This window comes from Carassius carassius, chromosome 48 (assembly GCF_963082965.1).
Source record: "Carassius carassius chromosome 48, fCarCar2.1, whole genome shotgun sequence".
NCBI lineage: Eukaryota > Metazoa > Chordata > Actinopteri > Cypriniformes > Cyprinidae > Carassius > Carassius carassius.
The window spans coordinates 14,975,769-14,998,831 of record NC_081802.1 but is presented as its reverse complement, the minus strand read 5'-3'; the positions used below and the strand labels follow the sequence as shown (position 1 = coordinate 14,998,831).

General features: G+C 40.8%; 1 protein-coding gene across 1 annotated transcript; it reads left to right on the top strand.

The window, feature by feature from the left end:
• The first annotated feature begins 200 nt into the window (after nucleotides 1-200).
• On the top strand, nucleotides 201-1,049 carry LOC132131441 (adhesion G-protein coupled receptor G7-like). The gene is made up of 3 exons (XM_059543462.1): nucleotides 201-353; nucleotides 591-750; nucleotides 912-1,049. The coding sequence occupies exons 1-3, from the start codon at nucleotides 247-249 to the stop codon at nucleotides 1,008-1,010; spliced, it is 366 nt and encodes a 121-aa protein (XP_059399445.1). The 5' UTR covers nucleotides 201-246; the 3' UTR covers nucleotides 1,011-1,049.
• Nucleotides 1,050-23,063: the final 22,014 nt, after the last annotated feature.

Sequence of the window (23,063 nt, the reverse complement as noted above, 5' to 3'; positions counted from 1 at the left end):
AAAAGATTATGACTAGCAGATGTAAATGCAGACATCAAATAGACTCTTTGATGTATGTGTGCTATCAGTGCTATCATATATATATATATAGCATTTTATTTGTAGTATTGGGTGCAAACTAAATATTTTTAATGTACATTACTTACACATTCCCCAGTTTTTCTCGGTCTTTATTTCTCTTCGTATTACTGTAGTTGTTGGTTGGCGTCTCTGGACAAGGCGGGAAGGTTTGATCCGAAGCGGCCGATGTTGTGGGGTTTCTTGCTCCCTCTAGCGGTCATGTTGTGTTTTAACACATCTCTGCTTGTCTACTTCTCTCAAACCATCTGCTGTGCGAATCCCAACCTCAAGAGGTACGTTACTGAACCGTGACAGAATGGTCCATGTTTAAAACAAAGTTCAAGTTTAATGTAAACTTAACTGATGCTGTTAATAACATTCCTTTACTACAATATCATTTTGGTTTGAAAATAGTTTGAATTATTTCATGTGAGCAGTATCTAAGGTGTAATTCTCAGAGTGGCAACATTTGCAGTTCTGTAATAGTTCATATTTTCTATATTATTTGAATGCTCATTTTTGTTCTTTAGCTCACGAGGGACTCCTATGAAGAAGAAGATTTTGAGTAGTTTCTCTCTGGCTGTGGTGCTCGGTTTGTCCTGGATCGTTGGTTACTTTGTGCTCATCACTCATGACAAAACACTTTACATCATTCTCAGTGTGGTCTTCTGTCTCTGCAACACGACACAGGTGAGTTAATACACTATACTTATCATTTTTGATAAACTGACAAAAAGGATGGTATTTCATATTCAGAAAAGATTTTGTTAGATTTATTCAAGCTGATGTTTTAAGATATTTCTGTCTTGCATTGACTGGTGACTGACCACTACATTTCCTGTTCTTCAAAGGGTGTTCAGATTTTCATTTTATTCACACTGCAGTCTTATCTCAGGACAAGGACTCGACATAAACTAGATTCTAAGACTGAATCAAAGGAGGAAGCTTAAATGTACACAAAAAGAGGACAACAGACAATATCATATACAACTCTTTTATTATTATATTTGTTTTAATTTAAACTACTTTTTTGTGGTAGAAAACCATTTATCTGGTGACATTTAATTAAATTTAATATCAAATGCATTGTCTCATACACTCATATTGTACAAGTACATTTGATATAAATTTAAGATATTACAATGCAGAAAGTCCTTTAACCTTTACTTTAGTCTTTATTTTCTGTTGGACTTGCTTTAGAACAAATTATTGATTAAAATGTACATTTTAGCCATAAATACATTATATGGAAATGAATGTGGTTTGTTTTATTTATTGTTTATTGCTATCAAGTTTCAGCCACTGTGAAACAAAACATAACTATATTTTAAAGTAATATTTGCTATATATTAACATTGGTGTCATGGTTAGGTTTTACAATAGGCAAGATGAAGATCAAATCTAATGTAAGATCTAACAGTATTTTTTACTTATTTTTTTATCTTTTTAATAATTCTATACTCTCCCACAAGAAAGGCACAGGAGTAACAGCACAAACCAACCCCAAACATAGACAAGATCCTTAAAGGGGTCATATGATGTTGCTAAAAAGAACATTATTTTGTATATTTGGTTTTAATGAAATGTGTTTATGTGGTTTAAGGTTGCCCCACCTTTCTTAAACGCATTGTTTTTTTACAAAGCTCATCGGTCTGAAAAGTGAGGTGCCCTCTGATTGGTCAGCTATACAGTGTGTTGTGATTGACCGAATGCCTCAAGCGTGTAACAGAAATGTTACGCCCCTTGCTGTACTGTGATGCCGTGTTCCAGTCAGAACACGCGCGACAAGACAGAACAAATAAAACCAATTACAAATGAGGCATTTGTTGCATCTAATGGGGACATAGTTACTGATTAATATGACTGATGCTGTCTTTTTATGTGTTGCGTTGCATCACGTCATGTAAACATAAACCATGTCTGAATATTTGATTGGAGAAATGACAAACAACAAGCCCTCCTCTACACCAGCGGTTCTCAATTCCAGTCCTCGCACCCCCAAGCTCTGCATATTTACCATGTTAACAACTCACACACTTAGAAATAACCATGTTGTTATGTGAAAATAAGACTTAAATGGGCTGAAAACTTGATCTGTGGGAGTTTTAAGTGAGTCATAAACTTTGAAGTAATTCTCTGTGTCTGTGACCAATATTTATTTACCAAAAAATTAAAACATAGTTAAAATTGAATTATTAAAAAGAATAGCTGAACAATAGTTCACAATAAAATATATTGTTTAAATTTTTACTGTCTTGAGTTGTTTTATTTATTTATTTATTATTTTTTGGAATAAATGTAAAATGCCTAAAAACACTAAATTGATGGGATTCATACATGGCTTTAATAAATGTTATATTCATTACATTGTTAATGTAAAAAATTTGAAGGTTTTTGTTCTGGTGACTGGGACATGAAGTTACATTTAATAAAAAAAAGCCTCCTTTTTTTTAGAAAACCACTGCACACCACTGAGATATAAATTATAATTGCAGCGTTTTTTTTTTTTAACTGTATCCTACAAAATTTTATTAACCCCATAATAATGTTTGTCACATTATTTTGTCTAGCCTCTATATGTGCTGTGGGAATAAAACAGAGTAATATGTAATATACTATTATCATGCAGTCTTTTTAGTTTCTCATTAACATTAGTTAGAGTGTAAATGGATAGCTGTTTTCCTAATGGACTTCCCACTCCAGCAATGATCCAGCCCTGCCTCTTCTTTATAAACCAGACAGGAACAAGAGCAGTTAGTTAGTAGTTAGTTTTATGAATGTCATATCTAATACGTGTGAAATGGACTACTCTCGCTGCTCTAAATCTTACCTCAGGTAAGGCTTAAAAACATGATCAACCATGATCTGGGCGGTCTCCTTGGCAGAGTGGAGTTTCGTGAGTGGAATAAAATGGGCCGACTTAGAAAAACGATCTACCAAGTAATTCTCTGTGTCTGTGACCAATATTTATTTACCAAAAAATTAAAACAGTTAAAATTGAATTATTAAAAAGAATAGCTGAACAATAGTTCACAATAAAATATATTGTTTAAATTTTTACTGTCTTGAGTTGTTTTATTTATTTATTTATTATTTTTTGGAATAAATGTAAAATGCCTAAAAACACTAAATTGATGGGATTCATACATGGCTTTAATAAATGTTATATTCATTACATTGTTAATGTAAAAAATTTGAAGGTTTTTGTTCTGGTGACTGGGACATGAAGTTACATTTAATAAAAAAAAGCCTCCTTTTTTTTAGAAAACCACTGCACACCACTGAGATATAAATTATAATTGCAGCGTTTTTTTTTTTTAACTGTATCCTACAAAATTTTATTAACCCCATAATAATGTTTGTCACATTATTTTGTCTAGCCTCTATATGTGCTGTGGGAATAAAACAGAGTAATATGTAATATACTATTATCATGCAGTCTTTTTAGTTTCTCATTAACATTAGTTAGAGTGTAAATGGATAGCTGTTTTCCTAATGGACTTCCCACTCCAGCAATGATCCAGCCCTGCCTCTTCTTTATAAACCAGACAGGAACAAGAGCAGTTAGTTAGTAGTTAGTTTTATGAATGTCATATCTAATACGTGTGAAATGGACTACTCTCGCTGCTCTAAATCTTACCTCAGGTAAGGTGTAACATTTTTGTGTAGGATTCATTTTGAAACTGTTACGTGACCATGGTAATAAACCGAACTGATACAACATTACATACAAAAACCATAGACGCAGTGACATTGCAAAAATAATGATTTTTACATGAACAGAGCATGGTGGTAAAAATAACAAAACAAACAGAAAGAAAATCCTGATCTCACATAACTACAACAAAAGGTAAAACTTACCTACCTACCTCCCAACCAAAAACAAACTACAAAGTTTACTGTGAGTCTTCCGGGTCCTCTAACTGCTGCACTAACTAACCTAAACTAAATAACATGAAAAACACCAATCACCTGAATCTCAACCACCACCGCTCTAAAAATCAATTATAAACTGAAAAACACAAACATCAATCCCGTACCGGACCACGTGCTTGTGGAAACGGAAAAATTAAATCAACACAACAACCTCCACAAAGATAATAACAAGCCGAGCCGTGCGAGCCCAGCGAGACACCACCGAGCTGCGCTCCATCTGCCAGCGGGAGCAGATGAGAATGAAAAGAGAGCTCCCCTCCTGGACGTCAAACAAGGCGTCTTTAAAGTGGTTGCCCCACCCACAAACAGCAGCCACCTGGACATCACATGATCTAGAGAAAAAAAAAACTAAACAAGAAACAACAGGAGCATAACCGCATATAAACAGCACAAACTGTTCAAATCGCGCTTAATAGCGTAACTCCCCCACCCTTAAGAAAATAAATTGGGGTTTAAATCAACGATATAATTAATAAATACTTACAAATAACATTTACAAACCCATTAGCATTCAGCAATGGCACCAAAACCCTGCTAAATGGATAGAACAGAAAAATTTAACGTGCAATCTTTTTTTTTTCACATTTTGTTTTCTCAAGTTTTTCCCCATCAAGGACGAGACAATGCATCTGCAACTACATTGTCATGTCCTTGAATGTGCCTGATCTCCAAGTTATAACCTTGCAGAATCAAACTCCACCGCATTAAGCGCTTGTTAGAGTTGCGCATGCGAAGAAAAACCAAGGGGTTGTGATCTGTGTATAGCACAACCGGACATGCAGCACCTCCCACGTAGACCTCAAAGTGCTGAAAGGCAAGCACAAGATTAAGGGCTTCCTTCTCTATGGTCGAATAAGCACGCTGATGAAAGTTACATTTGCGCGAAAATAAACAGACTGGGTGTTCAAGACCATCCCTGTCTTGTTGTAAAAGAACAGCTCCTGCTCCTAATTCACTCGGGTAAACAGCGATAGAAAAAGGCCGAGAAAAATCAGGAGCGGCTAACACCGGTGCAGTAGTCAGCAGTGCTTTAACAAAAGCACTCGACTCGAAAGCAGCTTGACTCTGTGGAGTCCAGTTGTATGTCACTTTCGAACTGAGCAAATCAGTGAGGGGTGAGGCAAAAGCAGAGAAATTTTTGCAAAATGACCGGTAGTAACCTACCATGCCAAGGAAGCGATGGAGTTCGCGACAAGTGGTTGGAGGAGGATAATTCAAAATCGCCTCAACTTTAGACTGGACAGGACGCACCTGCCCACGACCAACAACTTTACCCAGATATACCACAGTAGCCTGGCCAAACTCACATTTAGCCAGGTTAATGGTTAAATTAGCTTCTGATAACCTACGAAACACAGTTAAAAGATGGGCCATATGAGAAGGCCAGGTGGCACTATTGACCACCAAATCATCCAAATAGGCATCGCAGTTAGGCACACCATCAAGTACGCCATTGATGAGCCTTTGAAAAGTGGCTGTTTGATTGGAAATGAGGACCCCACATCAATGTCATGTTCAATTGCCATTGTTCGACGAGGCACATTAGGAAATAAATTCTAATGTTGTTTATTAATCAAGGAGATTAAGTAATTACGTTCTAATGTGGATAAAATAGACAAAAACGAATCTAGATCATTAAGAAACCTCAGAATTCTTCATTCTCCCTTCAATTACCTCCATCGATGGAATACGACCCTCATCTTCAAACAAAGCACTCACCACAGCACCCTGTTGTACCGACGAAAACGCATTTTCAGGTTGTGCCGCAACCACCAGCGAGGAAACCACTTCAGCAAGAAGACGCTTACCCTGGTCAGGCAATGTAGATACAACAGGAAACACTTTCCCAAACACTCCAAGTTCTCGCAAATCTCCCACAAACTTATCCTGAAGCTCAGCCTTGGAAGGGCTACCACTCACCTCAAGTTTATAGTGGCCAGCGATTCTAACAAGGTCATCACGCGTAGCAGTTAACAAAATATCCTGTGAAGGAAAAAAATCACCAAAATCTACGGCACAAAAGAACAAAGGGCTATCACAACCAACTGATGCGCACTTAAAGCGCGCAGTGTGACCACCACAGAAAAATATTTTCACAAAGGGTAAATCGGATTTATTCAAAAATGCCTAATATGGTTCAGAACCCGGCTAAACGAGCCCCATTTATGTTACGTGACCATGGTAATAAACCGAACTAGTACAACATTACATACAAAAACCATAGACGCAGTGACATTGCAAAAACAATTTAATTTAATAAAATAATAATTTTTACATGAACAGAGCGTGGTGGTAAAAATAACAAAATAAACAAAGAAAATCCTGATCTCACATAACTACAACAAAAGGTAAAACTTACCTACCTCCCGACCAAAAACAAAATACAAATTTTACCTTGAGTCTTCCGGGTCCTCTAACTGCTGCACTAACTAACCTAAACTAAATAACATGAAAAACACCAATCACCAGAATCTAAACCACCACCGCTCTAAAAATCAATTATAAACTGAAAAACACAAACATCAATCCCATACCGGAACACGTGCTTGTGGAAACGGAAACATTAAATCAACACGACAACCTCCACAAAGATAATAACAAGCCGAGCCGTGCGAGCCCAGCGAGACACCACGGAGCTGCGCTGCATCTGCCAGCGGGAGCAGATGAGAATGAAAAGAGAGCCCCACTCCTGGACGTCAAACAAGGCGTCTTTAAAGTGGTTGCCCCACCCACAAACAGCAGCCACCTGGACATCACATGACCTAGAGAAAAAAAAAACTAAACAAGAAACAACAGGAGCATAACCACAAATAAGCAGAACAAACTGTTCAAATCGCACTTAATAGCGTAACAGAAACTCAGGATTATTTTTCACTCAGTAACTGCTAGTAACTTTATCAAATTGTTACAAAGAAACTGAAATAAACTTTTAAAAATAGTAGAAGTAGAAATAGTATTTTCTTAATAGTTGAAGTAGAAATGGTATTTTCTTAAAAAATGCTCTCCAAGAACAAAGCAACATGTCAATTTTGAGCAGGGCCGTTCAGAGACCTTTGGAGGGGCAGGTGCTCAGAGTATAAAAGGGGCAATAGAGCATGGCTTTTAATAGGGCTGTTCCCCTTGCTGATACATGCATCAATACAGATGCTTCTTTATACAGCAGCAAATGCCATGGCGCAGTTTTGAAAAAGAAACACAGAACAGAAAAGACCATTTTAAGTTTTTTTTCTTTGCATCTTAATTACTCTGGAATTAGAAACATAATGTTATGGTAAGAACGATGGAAGACCAGGGCAGGATTCAGTTAACAGTCTTCAATGAATAAAGGAAATATTTCTCAATGAATAATTAGAACACAAATCACAGGCATTAATCAGAGCCAGAACAGGAACTGCCAGACGACTGGATCTTTAGAAAATCAGCATAAACTTCCACAAGGACAGAGGCAGGGAGCCCGAGATGCATTCAGCCAGTCAGGAAGAGTGAAGACAGCAGAAGGGGGTAAACAGCCATGAGCAGGTGCTGAACAGGTACTCTGCAAATAGGCACAGCTGAATAATATACAGTCTGATGGCAGTATTACTCACAGCAGAATTTATGGTTTAACTTTCCACAGACAAGACAGGACAAAACAGGACTAGAGAACAGACGTTTCTCACGAGAGGTCATTGAATAATCCGACAACAAGACAGGGCTAGGAAGAGGGAATAAGAAACCGAGACAATCAAGAGAAAAAAAGGGAACAGGTGAGGAGAAGGGAACGAAAGGGGAATGCAAGAGACATGAAACATGGGATGAACCCGGCGTAAATTAGGCGGAAGGTGAAGCTTTTCTGCGACAGGACTTATGACCTTTACAATGCGGAATGGTCCAACAAAGCGGGGAGACAATTTACGTGATTCGGGCTGGAGAGGTAAATTTGAAGTGGATAACCACACTCTTTGACCGCAAACGTAGCGAGGACTTCTAATTCTGCGCCTATTGACCATAACTGTCATGCGTCTTCTAGCTCGACAGAAAGCAGATCGCACACTCCTCCAGGTGCGTTTGCAACGGCTAATAAAAGCTTGCACTGACGGAACATTAGATTCAGAGTTTTGGGATGCAAATAACGGAGGTTGATAGCCGAGACAGCAATGGAAGGGTGAAAGACCGGTAGCAGAGGAGGGAAGCGAATTATGGGCGTATTCAGCCCAGGAAAGTTGCTGTGACCATGACGCGGGATTCTGATGGGTGAGACTGCGAAGCATATGGGCGACAATTTGATTAGTCCGTTCTGCTTGACCGTTCTTTTGGGGATGAAACCCGGACGAAAGGCTAACGGATGCCCCAATCAGGCGACAAAACTCCTTCCAGAATTGAGAAGAAAATTGGGGACCTCTATCAGACACAATATCCATTGGTAAACCATGTAGCTTAAAAACATGATCAACCATGATCTGGGCGGTCTCCTTGGCAGAGTGGAGTTTCGTGAGTGGAATAAAATGGGCCGACTTAGAAAAACGATCTACCACGGTCAGAATAATGGTGTTACCCTCCGAGAGAGGAAGCCCGGTGATAAAGTCGAGAGCTAAGTGAGACCACGGTCGTGTAGGAACCGGTAACGGACGAAGTAGACCGGCCGGAGGGGAATTGCCAGTCTTAGTTTGCGCGCACGTAACGCAGGAGGCAATAAACCGTCGCACGTCTCGTTCCAAAGAAGACCACCAAAAGCGCTGATGGATAAAAGCAAGGGTTCCCCGGACGCCGGGATGGGCATTCAATTTAGAGGTGTGTCCCCATTGAAGGACAGCTCGACGCGTGGATACAGGAACAAAAAGGAGCCCCTTAGGACAGTTGCGCGGGACTATGACTCGAGAAAGAGAACGCTTAACCAGCTTCTCTATTCCCCAGATGGTCGTGCCAACAACATGACCTGGGGGGATAATCTCCTCAGGCTCAGAAGATGAAGAGGAGTCAAAAAGACGAGATAGCGCGTCAGGATTGACGTTCTTGGTACCCGGGCGATACGAGATGGTAAAATCGAAACGGGTAAAGAATAGCGCCCAGCGGGCTTGATGAGCGTTAAGTCTCTTGGCCTTGCGGATATATTCTAGGTTTCGGTGATCTATCCAGACAATAAAAGGAACGGGAGCTCCCTCTATGCTAGACGGATGGCGAGCAGTTCGTGGTTGCCCACGTCGTAATTGTGCTCAGCAGGAGAAAGACGGTGAGAGAAAAAAGTGCAGGGGTGTATCTTTCCGTCAGCGGCGGAACGCTGGGAAAGAACAGCCCCGACCCCCACTTCAGAGGCGTCGACCTCGACTATAAATTGTTTAGTGAAGTCAGGAGTAAGAAGGATAGGCGCGGTAGTAAAAAGAGATTTTAGAACATCGTGAAATTTCGTATAAAACGATGATAATAATTTGCAAACCCGAGAAAACGTTGTAGCGCGAGGCGAGAGTCGGACAAGGGCCAATCAGTGACTGCCTGGACCTTAGCTGGGTCCATACTGATCCCCTCTGCCGAGATGACTGAACCTAGAAACGTAACTGAGGGGGCGTGGAAAGAACATTTCTCGGCCTTTACATAAAGTCGATTTTCCAGTAGACGCTAAAGGACACGACGAACATGTTGGACGTGCACCTGGAGTGATGGCGAAAAGATCAAAATGTCGTCGAGGTAGACGAACACAAAGACGTTGAGCATGTCCCATAGGATGTCATTGACTAAGGCTTGAAAGACGGCGGGGGCGTTTACCAATTTGAAAGGGAGAACCCGGTATTCAAAGTGCCCTAGGGGCGTGTTAAACGCGGTCTTCCATTCATCCCCCTCCTTTATATGCACTAGGTGATAGGCGTTGCGCAAATCGAGCTTTGTGAAAATCTTAACTCGCTGCAAGACTTCGAAGGCAGATGACATCAGTGATAATGGATAATGATTCTTGACAGTGATATCATTTAATCCCCGATAGTCTATGCAGGGACGCAGGGAGCCGTCCTTCTTTTTATCAAAGAAAACACCGGCTCCCGCTGGAGACGAGGAAGGAATGTAGAAAGGTATTTCTCAAGCGCCTCCCGTTCGAGAGCGGATAACGAGTATAGTCTTCCACGGAGGGGGGGCGTGGTACCCGGGAAAAGATCTATTCTGCAGTCATACGGGCGATGAGGGGGGAGGGAAGTGGCCCGGGAACGGCTGAAGACCTCCCGCAAATCGTGATACTCCTCCGGAACTCCAGACAAATCACCTGGCTCTTCCTGAAAAACAGTTACAGGCGAGACAGGGGGCACAGCAGAGGACAGACAATCAAAATGACAAGACAATTTCCAAGATAGAATAGAGCCCTCCGCCCAGTTAATCTGGGGGTTGTGGAGAACTAACCACTGAACCACCTAAAACCACTGGAGTAAAAGGGGAATGAAAAATAAAAAAATAAATAGTCTCTCTATGATTTCCTGAAACAGTAAGAGTCAATGGAGAAGTTCTTCTCTGTACCCTAGGAAAAGAACTGCCATCTAGGGCGAACAGGGGGGTGGAGTCTTGTAAATCTAAGAGGGGAATACCTTGTTCCAAAGCCCAAGTCTCGTCAACGAAGTTCCCCTCCGCCCCCAAATCAAGCAATGCAGAGCAGGAAACTGACGATCCCAGCCAGCGGAGGTGTACGGGAAGGGAAGTGCAGGACTTAGAGGGAGAGACCCATGAGTTAGCGCTCGCCAGCAACCCTCCGCCTACTGACGAGCGCTGGTTTGGGCACCTAGAGACAAAATGATCAGCGGCAGCACAGTACATGCAAAGGCGATTCATAATCCTGCGTTGGCGTTCCCGTGTGGATATACAAAGCCCCCCTAGCTGCATCGGCTCGGGATCAGCAGCAGATGGCAGTGGCAGCTGGGTCGCTGTGGAAGCGGGAAGTAACGAAGCCTCCATTCTGCGAGCCCTTCGTCACATGTCAAAGCGTCTTTCGATGCGGAGAGCCAGCTCGACAAGGGAATCGAAACTGTCAGGAACCTCTCGGACAAAGACCTCATCCTAAATTTCAGAGTTCAGGCCCTCGAGAAAGCGGGCGATGAGTGCCGGACCGTTCCATCCACTCGTTGTGGCCAGGGTTCGGAATTCTATTGAAAAATCAGTGACTGACCTTTTCCCCTGGCGCAAGGTGGATAGGAGGCGGGATGCTTCGTCACCGTGTGCAGACCAGTCAAAGACTCGGATCATCTCCTCCTTAAAAAGAGAAAACTTGAAGATGCAGTCTACCTCTGCCTCCCAGTTCGCTGCCGCCCACTCTCGAGCTCATCCATTGAGAAGAGAAATCACATAAGCCACCTTAGATCGATCCTTGGCATAAGTGGACGGCTGGAGGGAAAATACAACCTCGCATTGGGCGAGGAAGACTCGACACTGTAAAGGCTCACCAGAGTAGCACGGCGGGTTACTTATACGTGGCTCAGAAGAGTCGCGCTGTCCAGGTGAAGCAGTGGTTTCATGACGGTAGTGATGGAAGTGCTGGGTTAGATCCGAGAGCTTGGCGGTCAGGGATTCAACGACACGTCTCGCAGCGGATAAATCCTCCTCATGTTTACCCAGCAGAGCACCCTGGAGCTCTACAGCATTGTGAAGGTGATTACCACTCACCTGTTCCATCTTCTGGTCGGATTATTCTGTTATGGTAAGAACGATGGAAGACCAGGGCGGGATTCAGTTAACAGTCTTTAATGAATAAAGGAAATAGTTCTCAATGAATAATTAGAACTCAAATCACAGGCATTAATCAGAGCCAGAACAGAAACTGCCAGACGACTGGATCTTTAGAAAATTAGCATAAACTTCCACGAGGACAGAGGCAGGGACCCCGAGATGCATTCAGCCAGTCAGGAATAGTGAAGACTACAGAAGGGGGTAAACAGCCATGAGCAGGCGCTGAACAGGTACTCTGCAAATAGGCACAGCTGGATAATACACAGTCTGATGGCAGTATTACTCACAGCAGAATCTATGGTTTAACTTTCCACAGACAAGACAGGACAAAACAGGACTAGAGAACAGATGTTTCTCACGAGAGGTCATTGAATAATCGGACAACAAGACAGGGCTAGGAAGAGGGAATAAGAAGCAGAGACAATCAATAGAAAAAAAGGGAACAGGTGAGGAGAAGGGAACGAAAGGGGAAACAGCTGTAAGAGATAATGAGCGGAGGAGTGGATGTGTGTGTGTGATTGTGTGAGTGAGTGTGCAAGTGAGTGTGTGACCACAAGAGGGAGACAGAAAAAGAGGAAAAGATACCAGGATCATGACACTTATTATTATTATTATTAGGATTACAGGGTGTGGTGTTTTTGCTGTTCTAAACACTACTGTTTTTGTTGTAGAAAAAAAATATTTATGTCTTATTTGAAATAGAATTGTATTCTAATGCTGATCTGAATTTATTAATTATTTTAATGATAATGATAATAAAAATAGGATTGATAAGTATAATTCAGATGATGAGAAAATCAGTAAAAGCCTGTTTTATCAGTATTGTGATAATTATTTAAATACATCCATTCTTCTTCTGCATGCAAACAAACAAAAGCTAAAACAGGAAAAAACTGTTATCAGGACAATCCATCAATGGAGGGAGGAATCCATCTTCACACTTCTGGATTGCTTTCACACAACAGATTGGCAGATCTTTCGGAATGCAGCTGGCACAGTCATATACAAACTCTGTCACTGATTACATCAATATGTTAAAACCTTTCCAGACTGGTTGAAAGGATGAATACTGATGTCAGGGCCAAACTCAAACTTCAGCCTACAACTTTGGTGACACCGAGGTATACAGAAGGGCCAGATACAATCTTAAGAGAGCTATCAGGTCTGCAAAAAGAGCCTCTAATGACAAGATGGTGGAAAACTTTCAGGGATCTAATCTCAAGTAGAGGTCTTCACAGTGCACCCGAGACCCGTTGACCCGAGTCCCGACCCAGGACCCGTACGGGGTCGGGACCCGGGTCAACGGGTCTCGGGTGCACATCCACATCTATTTTTTAAATGATCAGCCGGGTCTGGGTCGGTCCGAATCTATTACCTTGGATCCCTGGTCTGTTTAACAATGTGTGTAATACCCGTGCGATCGGAGTCATCGGACTCGGAGAACACCTGGCTGTGATCAGACACTGCTTGTATTTTTTGTAACTTGCAACTTGTAAAATTAGGAAAAGAAAAGTGTGAGCCAAAAAAAAGCGATCTCTCTCTCTCTCTGCCGTTAGAAGCAGAGCGCGCAGACTGACTCAGAGTTAATGCAAGTGCACACACTGTAATAATGCTTGCAGGCTTGACACACTTATATTTAATATATTTCAAATCAGCAAAACAATCTGAGGTGAACTGTAACATGAATGTTTTCTATGACGCTCAAATTGCGTTAAACATATTTTAGGTTGATACAGCTAGCACGCATGTGCAGTCTCCAGCATGTTTCATGTTTCTATGGCAACCAGTGAGGGACACTTCGACCGCGCTTTACATTTTCTCCCATTTTTATAATAATATAAATGAACCGTTTAATCTTAAAGTTTTATTGGTCAGATTCAGACTCGACGCAGAGCAGAGAGCACAGAGATGATAGCAAATAAATAACGTCAGTGGCGTTATTATAGTTCAAATGGGCAAACTGGTGGAAGTGGGGGAAGTCGTGGCCTAATGGTTAGAGAGTCGGACTCCCAATTGAAACGTTGTGAGTTCGAGTCCCGGGCCGGCAGGAATTGTGGGTGGGGGGAGTGCATGTACAGTTCTCTCTCCACCCTCAATACCACGACTTAGGTGCCCTTGAGCAAGGCATCGAACCCCCAACTGCCCCCTGGGCGCCGCAGCATAAATGGCTGCCCACTGCTCCGGGTGTGTGCTCACAGTTCGTGTGTGTGTGTTCACTGCTCTGTGTGTGTGCATTTCGGATGGGTTAAATGCAGAGCACAAATTCTGAGTATGGGTCACCATACTTGGCTGAATGTCACTTCACTTCACTTCACTTCAACCAGTCTAAGTTATTATGCGAGTTCACTCGAGTCAGAATGTACATGTGCATAGTTGCATTTGTCATCCGTCACCGTGACATCAAGTGGACTTTTGAAGCTGAAATAATGAGTGGATTAAGCTTAGACTTGGAATAACGAGAGGAATAACATGGATAAATTTCTTGTTGGAGGATTGTAATGCATCACAGGCCGGGTTGGGTCCGGGTAGGCATTTCTTGGATCTACACGGGTCCGGGTCCAGCTTTTGAAATAATAGAAGGGTCCGGGTTGGTTCTGTGTAGTACATTACAGGTCTCTTTCGGGTACAAATTTTTGGACCCGTGAAGACCTCTAATCTCAAGCTCGTGACATTCAGCCAAGTATGGTGACCCATACTCAGAATTCGTGCTCTGCATTTAACCCATCCAAAGTGCACACACAGAGCAGTGAACACAAACACACACTGTGAACACACACCCGGAGCAGTGGGCAGCCATTTATGCTGAGGAGCCCAGGGAGCAGCTGGGGATTTGATGCTTTGCTCAAGGGCACCTAAGTCGTGGTATTGCCGGCCCGAGATTCAAACCCACAACCCTTGGGTTAGGAGTCAAACTCTCTAACCACTAGGCCATGAACTCTCTAAACACTTGGCCACTTCATGCTGATATATGGTACTGACATATATCAGCTTGAAGTGTTTCGTGTGGCTCATTAAAGACCATATCTGTTCCTTCTTGCCAGACACCATGGACCCTCTCCATTTTGCATATAGGAAAAACAGACTGACTGATGACGCCATTGCTCTAACCATTCACAATGCCCTCACACACTTGGACAAGAAAAACACTTATATGCAGATGCTGTTTATTGATTACAGCTCTGCATTAAACACCATCATCCCATCAGAACTTATCACAAAGCTCAGGGATTTAGGACAGAACTCTCAACTCTGTAACTGGATAATGGACTTTCTGACTTGCAGACCCGAAGTGGTGAGAATTGGTAACCATTTCTCATCCACACTGACCCTGAGCACAGGAGTCCCACAGGGCTGCATTTCTTAGCCCCCTGTTCACACACAACCATAGTGCCAAACACAGTTCCAGCATAATCTTTAAATTTGCTGACGACACATCAATCCTGGGTCTCATCACAAATGGAGATGAGACGGCCAACAGAGATGAGGTGAGAACACTATCACAGTGGTGCAATGACAAAAACCTCTTCCTCAATGTCAGCAAATCCAAAGACTACGTGGACTAGAGGAGGACACAGGAGGTGAGCCATGCCCCATTATATGTGTAGTAGAAAGAGTTTAGAGAATCAAGTTCCTTGGTGTGCACCTCACTGATGACCTATCCTGGTCTCTGCACACCACATCAGTAGTTAAATCTGCACATTGGCGGCTCTACTTCTTATGGAAGCTTAAAAGCTTTGGCCTGTTTATCAAATTGCCATCAAGCATGCGATACCGGAGCATTCAGTCCAGAACCAGCAGGCTGAAAAACAGCTTCTTCCTGCAGGTCATCAAAACCCTTAATAAACTGTAAAGCTGTCCATGAAATTTTTTATATCATATCAAAGACTATAAATCATCATGTCTTTTGAATCTTGCATACTTTGCACAACTACATTACATACCTCAAAGCAAAGTCTCCACCTCAATCTTGCACCTGCGCACTTTTTGTTTTTACTTTCATCGTTATTGTATTGTATTGCATTGTGAATCTGTTGTAATCATTATTCTACATTTCTTTTACTTAAACTTCTGTCTTGCTTGCCCCTTGATTATTTATTTCTGTTTTTATTCTTGTACTGCTGAAGATTGCTGAAGAAAGCCTTACAAAAAGCATTTCAATGTACTTTCTGTAAATGACACTTTTGCATATGACAAATAAAACTTGAAACTTGATTACCAGGGTTCAAACATTTTAAGGTCTTTATTTAACTTAACTAAAGACTTAGCTTAACTTACTGAGAGGAGTCAGTAGAGATGCAGTCGTTGGTGTACAGGGAGAAGAGCAGTGGGGAGAGCACACGTCCCTGAGGGGCGCAAGTTCTTATGGTGTGTTTGGCAGGAATTTCCCTAGTTTCACTAACTGCTGCCTATCTGTCAGAAGCTGGTGATCCACTGACAGAGCTAGGAACAGAGAGATCTGGAGGCGAGTTGGGATGATGGTGTTGAAGGCCAAACTGAAGTCCACAAACAGGATGCTCACATAAGTCCCCGGTTTGTCCAGATGCTGCAGCATGAAGTGCAGTGCCTTGTTTACTGCATCTTCCACAGATTTGTTTGCTCGATAAGAAAACTGCAGGGGGCCCAGTGATATCTTTCAGACAACCGAACAGAGGGGAGTTGATGGAGGTGTTAATGTTTGTATAGAGAGATGGTCAGAACAGCTGTGGGGTGTAAGACCAGGACTTTCAAATCAGCAGCTGTCCTAGAGGCAAATTTTTTTAGAATGAGGCGATCTATCATATTATATGAAGATCAAGTGTATGTGTGAAACATTTCAGTCCATTTGCCACAAAAATACAGTGTTTGCAGTTTTTTGACTGTTATAAAACCCCTAACGTGATAATCTCCATAAAGGTTTGTATGCTTCTTTGGAATGGCATGTCACACACTCAGCTGATTTTGTGAAGGTCTAGGCCAAACTGGACCCAAAAAGTTATTTTTAAGACCTATCATGTGATTTGCCATAGACATAACCTGTTTGAAGCTTTTTGATGGTTATTGTGCCACCAACGATCCAATCTCAATAAAAGTTTGCATGCTTCTTTTTAATGTCACATTGCATGCGCTCAGCTGATTTCATAAAGTTATGAGTTTTGTTTAGGAACAATAGGCTTTTGGGCACACTTAGCCACATCCTCTTTCAAAGGACCCAGTCATAGCTGTCCAAATGCTGTCCAAAAACCTAGGACTAGTTCGCAAAAGTATTTTTTAATCTAATTAACACAATTTGATTGACAGCAGTGATTCTTGATTCAAAGTTGTTCAGAATAAATAGCTCTATCATATGATATGAATATTGTATGTACAGTATGTGTGAAAAGTCATGCAATATACAAATGTTTACAAACTTGAAAAATGCAATATTTTCACCTAGTGGCTGATTTATTTCAAAATTCTCACAGACTTTTGAGGCTGTGAGTCAAACACGCCCACAAAGTTTGATTTTGCTCAGCCTCCGTTTACCACGTTTTAAAAGGTGCTTTTACGTACTTTGTTGGCCGATGATGGCTATGATTTTTTAGATTCTTTCTCATGTGACATCAGACTCTTAGTCTCTTAGACTCTTAGGTCTTAGTAGCTTAAAAAAAATCCAAAATAGCTGAAAATTTTGCCATATTTTCCGTGATATAAGACATTTGAGCCAATGACAAGCACTTTAGGAGTAATGAGTGATTTCGTATTATGATCTCTGTAGCACCCCTGTCAGGCCGATTGGGGCGAGCCTTTTTGACGTTGCAGATGGGTTGGATACTACCATATTTAAATGTAAATGATTAGTCAAAAAGAAAAAAAGTCATTATTTACTTATGTCTTTTTCATTCTCTCTCCACTCTGTTTGCACAACTTGTGTGTCTGATTGTTTTTCATAATTTGCATGTTGTCATTTCCATATGTAGTATAAACATTGCATGTCAGTGTCAAATTTCTTAAACTTAACATAAAATAGACAGATATACTAATTTGACTAATCCAGGTACAGCACAGAACACTATACATAATGTCATGTAATACTGAATACCATCCACAATTGTCTTGAGAAACCTTTTCTTCTTCATTATGCATGATATTGACATATCAGCAAGTCGCTACAATCAGTCAACTCCTGAACGCAAGTCATGAGATGTACACTTCTGTTGATCATACTGCAATTTCTGAGCAACAAAACATTTCACACTCGCTGATTTGCCACTGACAGTACCATCTAATAGTATATGCAAAATTCATAATCACTGTGTTATTTTTTGTCTGACGTCAGATTGTGTTTGTCCAGAATAACACAGACTCTACAGAAACTCTCTCTGTGTGGGAAGCCAAATGCAACTGAAAATGACAAATCTTATTAACTTCTTTTAAAGGCAAGTGTTTGAAAGGTTCCATTGATGTTAAAAATCCTTCATGGAACCATCAATGGCAATAAATAACTTTTAATTTTAAAGGGGTCATGAAATGGAGTATCAAAATATTCTTGATATTTACATATGTACAAAGTTACAATATTGCAAGGCAAGTTTCACAACTCAAAACTAGCTACCCATTTCAAAATATTAATATTTATTTTCTACCCAACTGAAAAGCATGAATCTGACACAGTATGTAATCAAGGATCCATGTTCGGAACAGCTCATGTTTGTTCATCAATCATAACAAGGATATGCTGTTAGATAAAGAACCTCAAACTCAGATGTTGTTCTGTCAGTAGATGGATAGAAACTCCAAAAACTTTGCATAGCCTTCCTAAAGATCTGAGCCTTAGAAATGCATTGCTGAAATGGCATTAGCAATGCATTGCTTTAAAATCCTAAAATGTTTATTTATTTTAATGTTTAAATTAGACTTTGAATAATAGATTTAGAGTGTGACTCTACTGAACAGTAGTTAAAATATTCAGTTTAATTGCTGCATCTTCTGGCGGGACACTATGGGTACTGCCGCCAACAGGACCGGTGTTTGCAGCACATGTGAAACAACTCCAATTTGCCCACTCAGCCATGCCGTGGCAATTGCCTGTCCACCCGGTGACAATGATGCCTGGGGCCACTAACATAACTTTGAAAAACATGGAACCAGGCTAATCAGGTGGGACATCCCATTAACCAAGCTAAGAACACAGATGTTTTTAACCAAAGATGTGGTGCGGATGCGCCTGGAAAAAACAAGCACGTCACCGCGTTGCTTCCATTATGAGCACGCATACCGCGCGCCTACATTTGAAATAACAAACTTAAGCGTGCAAAAGACGCGATATGTGAACAGCCATTAACTGTTCTCTTGCTCCACCCACACGTACAGCGGAGACAACATCACAGACAGAGGCCGCTATATCTAATCTCTATCCTACTTCAAAATATGAGTTAAAATTGGCACTACTATGGGAATAATTTTTGTATAGAAAAGACAAGTGCTTATTTGTCCTTGAAGGTAGACACAGTTTGCAAAAACTGTGGTCGGAAAGCGGCTGCAAAACAAGGAAACATATCGAACATGTTTACCTATTCAGAACATCATCATCCCGTGCAGATACAGCTATGTCCTATTTATAATTTAAGGTTAATGCATTATGATTTATGTGATGCGGAGTGAAGCACAGAATCCAGTCATGACAATGAATTTACAGATGTCACATAAAATGTGCAACTTGAAAGATTGATGAATAAATAAAAAAACAAAGCTGTAAAATAATGACAAAAGCACTGCTATATAAATATATAGGCTAATCTGTTTGTTTTGCATGTCTCTCTGTGAAAAAGCGACGTTGTCATGTACTACATACTCAAATATGCACGAGCGTGGCTTAAAGTGCATGTTTAACAGTGTCTGCTGTATCACTATCTGAAGACGTGAACACAAACACTGAGAGCCTCACTGAGAGAACAATTAATAATCATTACATTATTTTATTTGAGAAAACCACTGTCAAAAACAAATACATAGACACTCAAAGCTCTTCAATACAACCCGTCCAAATAAAAGTCTGCTTTTTAACTCGAAGAAATTGACAGAAATTACGATTGTACTATAATGTAGCCTACTTCTAATAATTTACATAAACATTAGAGAATATAATTTTTTTCCTAATTTTAATTTAGTAACTCTCTGTAACACTCCTTTTGTATGTTTTTACAAAAGGAGTCCTTTGTAAAAACATAAAAGAATAAAGGTTTTAAAACATCAACTAAATTGTAAATTTTATATGCATTTTCATTACCACCATTTTTGATAGTATATTTGTATTAAATCATATAAGTACAGAATCCAGAAAAATTAAGTCAGACCAGAATTTATGAGTTCTAAATGATAAATATAAGTTATTAAACTAATAAATAATCAATGGTAACATTTTCTTGTTTTTGATTAACGAAATTTGAATAAACACATGCTTTCAAACATTTGTTCACCCCCGCCCCCCCTAAAAAAAAGAAACCTGTTTTGATTGTTTAATACCGTAACCGTCATATTTTCTGAGACGATTATCATACCGTGAAAATCTTATACCGTTACAACCCTAATCCCGATGTAAGCAGTGTCTCTTTGCACTCGGCTGCCTCTGCAGGGCAAGAGTTGCCATGCTAGATTTCTGATCCTGTCTATGCTTCTCAGATCGAGATGGAGCAGCACAGAGGTTTTAAAAGAAGACTTGGGATAGCAGGGAATACGAAGGAGCCGAAATGCCCAGAAGACAACAGCAGAGAATCAGTTAGATAGGCTTTCACCTCTCTCCCAATATCCGCAAAATTTAACCAAACGTGCTCCCTCTGAAGTCACCATTGCTTTGTGGTGTGAAGAGCCAAGTCTGTGGTGCAGCGCAGTTCCTCAAGTGCCTCAGGGGACAAACGCTTGCCCTAATCTAGGGTTCTGAGTTAGTCAGTTTGGTAAGCTTGTAACGCAGTCATTGTGTGCAAGGCTCCACCAGCTTGACCTGCCATCACATAAACCCTGCTATCCAGATGCACCCTGAAGTGGTCTGGATGGCAGGGCAGGAGTCTTTAAAGACAACTAATTCTGGGTGAGAACACTCGCGAGCGTCCTCTCCACAAGGGTTATCTTTGTGTATCCAAGCTTTAACATTAGCATAATTGGGGTCGCCGTGATTGTGCCAAGTAAAACACGCTCACCCATAATCTGCATGCGGAAAAATATGCAGCCGAGCTGAATACTGTCTGTCCCGTGTTCTCACTAACCCCATTTAGAGGTCAGGAAGAAAGAGGAGACTTCTGGGGGAGGGAAGGTGAAAACTGGCCAGAAAGCTCTCATCTAATCTGCTACGGGTGGGCATCTGCCTTTCATGTGAACAGACTAAATTAAGCCTCTTAGTGGCGGCACCATTACTCCCAGCATTTCCCCGTATGCGGGGCTGGAATTAGGTTGGGAGGATTCAGTGCTCACACTATCATTGCCATTGTTAACCACATCCATGCCCTAACTCTCACTAGATGAACCCAATATAGCGCTATCGGCAGGATCCAATAACCCAAGAGAAAGAGCATCTGGATCCTGCGAGCACTCAAGTTTGCAGGTCTATACCCTTCTCAAGCTTTTCTGCAAGCTCGAGCTGAGAACCCTGTGATCTGAGCCTTTGCCGTGACTCAGCAGCAATAGTACGAAAACCAAAATATGCAGCCGCTTGCCCCTCATTCCTCGAGGAGAGGGACAAACGCGAATGGAGCTTTCTCATTGGAAATTCTCACAATGAGCAAATTAAGAGACCTCAAGCACAGAACACGTGGACAGGACACACCAGGACACATAATGCATAAATCGAGTGTGTGTCCTCAGGTTTCAGAAACCTTGGACACGGAGGAACACACTTTCCAAAATTCTCACTTGGCTTGGTTTCTCCATAACACCTTCACACGCACAGGTCAAACAAAAGATTCCTAAAGACAACAAAAGTTGATGATGTGTTTGATAAATGCCCTCTTATTCTTCCAGGCAACAGCCTGTGACGTTTTTGTGTATTTTCCCCATGAGGATGCAAAATTATATTTATTACAAATATTGAACCTTTTTTGGTGAAACAAAACTAACATTATAAGCTAACCTTGAGAAACAATATAAAAATCTGAAACTGCATTCCATGACCCCTTTAACAGTGTATGGAACTATACTGTGATGCTCCTCATTATCAAATACATCGACACAGGTCTTCACAAGTATGGTGTTGATAAATTAATACATTGTTGTACTTCCAGGTTGATTCAACAATGTCCCACAAGTTTATTTTTTGTGAAATCTCCAAAGGATGTGCAGATATTCTTTTTTTTCACACCGAGGCCTTTTTAAAACTCCAATCCAGCTATTCTTAACGCTCTGCATGCACCAGAAATAGGTTTTCGCCACAAATCATTTTTTAATGCAAAAAATAAGTTGTGAAGTCATGGCCTAGTGGTTAGAGAGTTTGACCCTTAACCCTAGGGTTGTGGGTTCAAGTCTAGGGCCGGCAATACCACGACTGAAGTGCCCTTGAGCAAGGCACTGAACCCCCAACTACTCCCTTGGTGCTGCAGCATATATAGCTGCTCTCTGCGTGCGTGCGAGTGATGTTACAGATCTTGAGTCTCCCTGACAGGCCATCAAAGGTAATAATACATATATCAGTGATATCTAAACAAATACAATATACAAAACACTCCTTTCCTTATCAAAACTTTTCTTTGGATCCGGTGTAGATCGTTGGTGAGACTGTGGTCTTCACCTCCGTAGTGATATATATCATGCAGTGAAGGCTCATTAAATGAATGAAGACAAGGATGAATATCAGCTTCAGACAGATATATTCAGAAGTTGTCATTAGGAGTTTCTTGGGCTGTGTTCACACTGCACACAAATCTGATTTGGTTTTAATTTTCACTCTTAATGCAATCTGACCTGCTTATTCCAAAAGTATTAGCGCTATTCATTCCCTAATGAATGTCATGTACACTGTAAAAAAAAATTATTCACTTTATTTAATCAATAAAAATGTTTCAAATTTGACATCCAATATTATTACATTTAACACATAATTAATTGGAAATAATCTAATTAGATTCTTACAAGCAACCATTCAAAATGAGAATAACATGAAAAAAATTAAGGAAAATTTGCACAAAAATATTGATTTAATTGAAAACAAAAAAACAAACAAACAAACAAAAAAAAAATCACTACGCTAAAGAATACTATGTTATACATGCCAGGCCAGTATGTATAACATAGTATTCAACAATCATGAAACCTGTGAAAACCCTGTAACCCTGTGAAAACATTATATGCACATGACGTCAACTTATTTACAAAATCAAATTTTTGTTTCTTACATAGATATGATACAGGCATCATGTTCAGAATTTTGTGTCTTCAGACCCCCAAAACAG

Excerpts from the sequence above, each read along its gene's own strand:
- LOC132131441 (XM_059543462.1), top strand. The coding sequence starts at position 247 with ATGTTGTGGGGTTTCTTGCTCCCTCTAGCGGTCATGTTGTGTTTTAAC. Across the intron at positions 354-590 it reads GCGAATCCCAACCTCAAGAG|CTCACGAGGGACTCCTATGA; the intron begins GTACGTTACTGA and ends TTTGTTCTTTAG. Across the intron at positions 751-911 it reads GTCTCTGCAACACGACACAG|GGTGTTCAGATTTTCATTTT; the intron begins GTGAGTTAATAC and ends TGTTCTTCAAAG.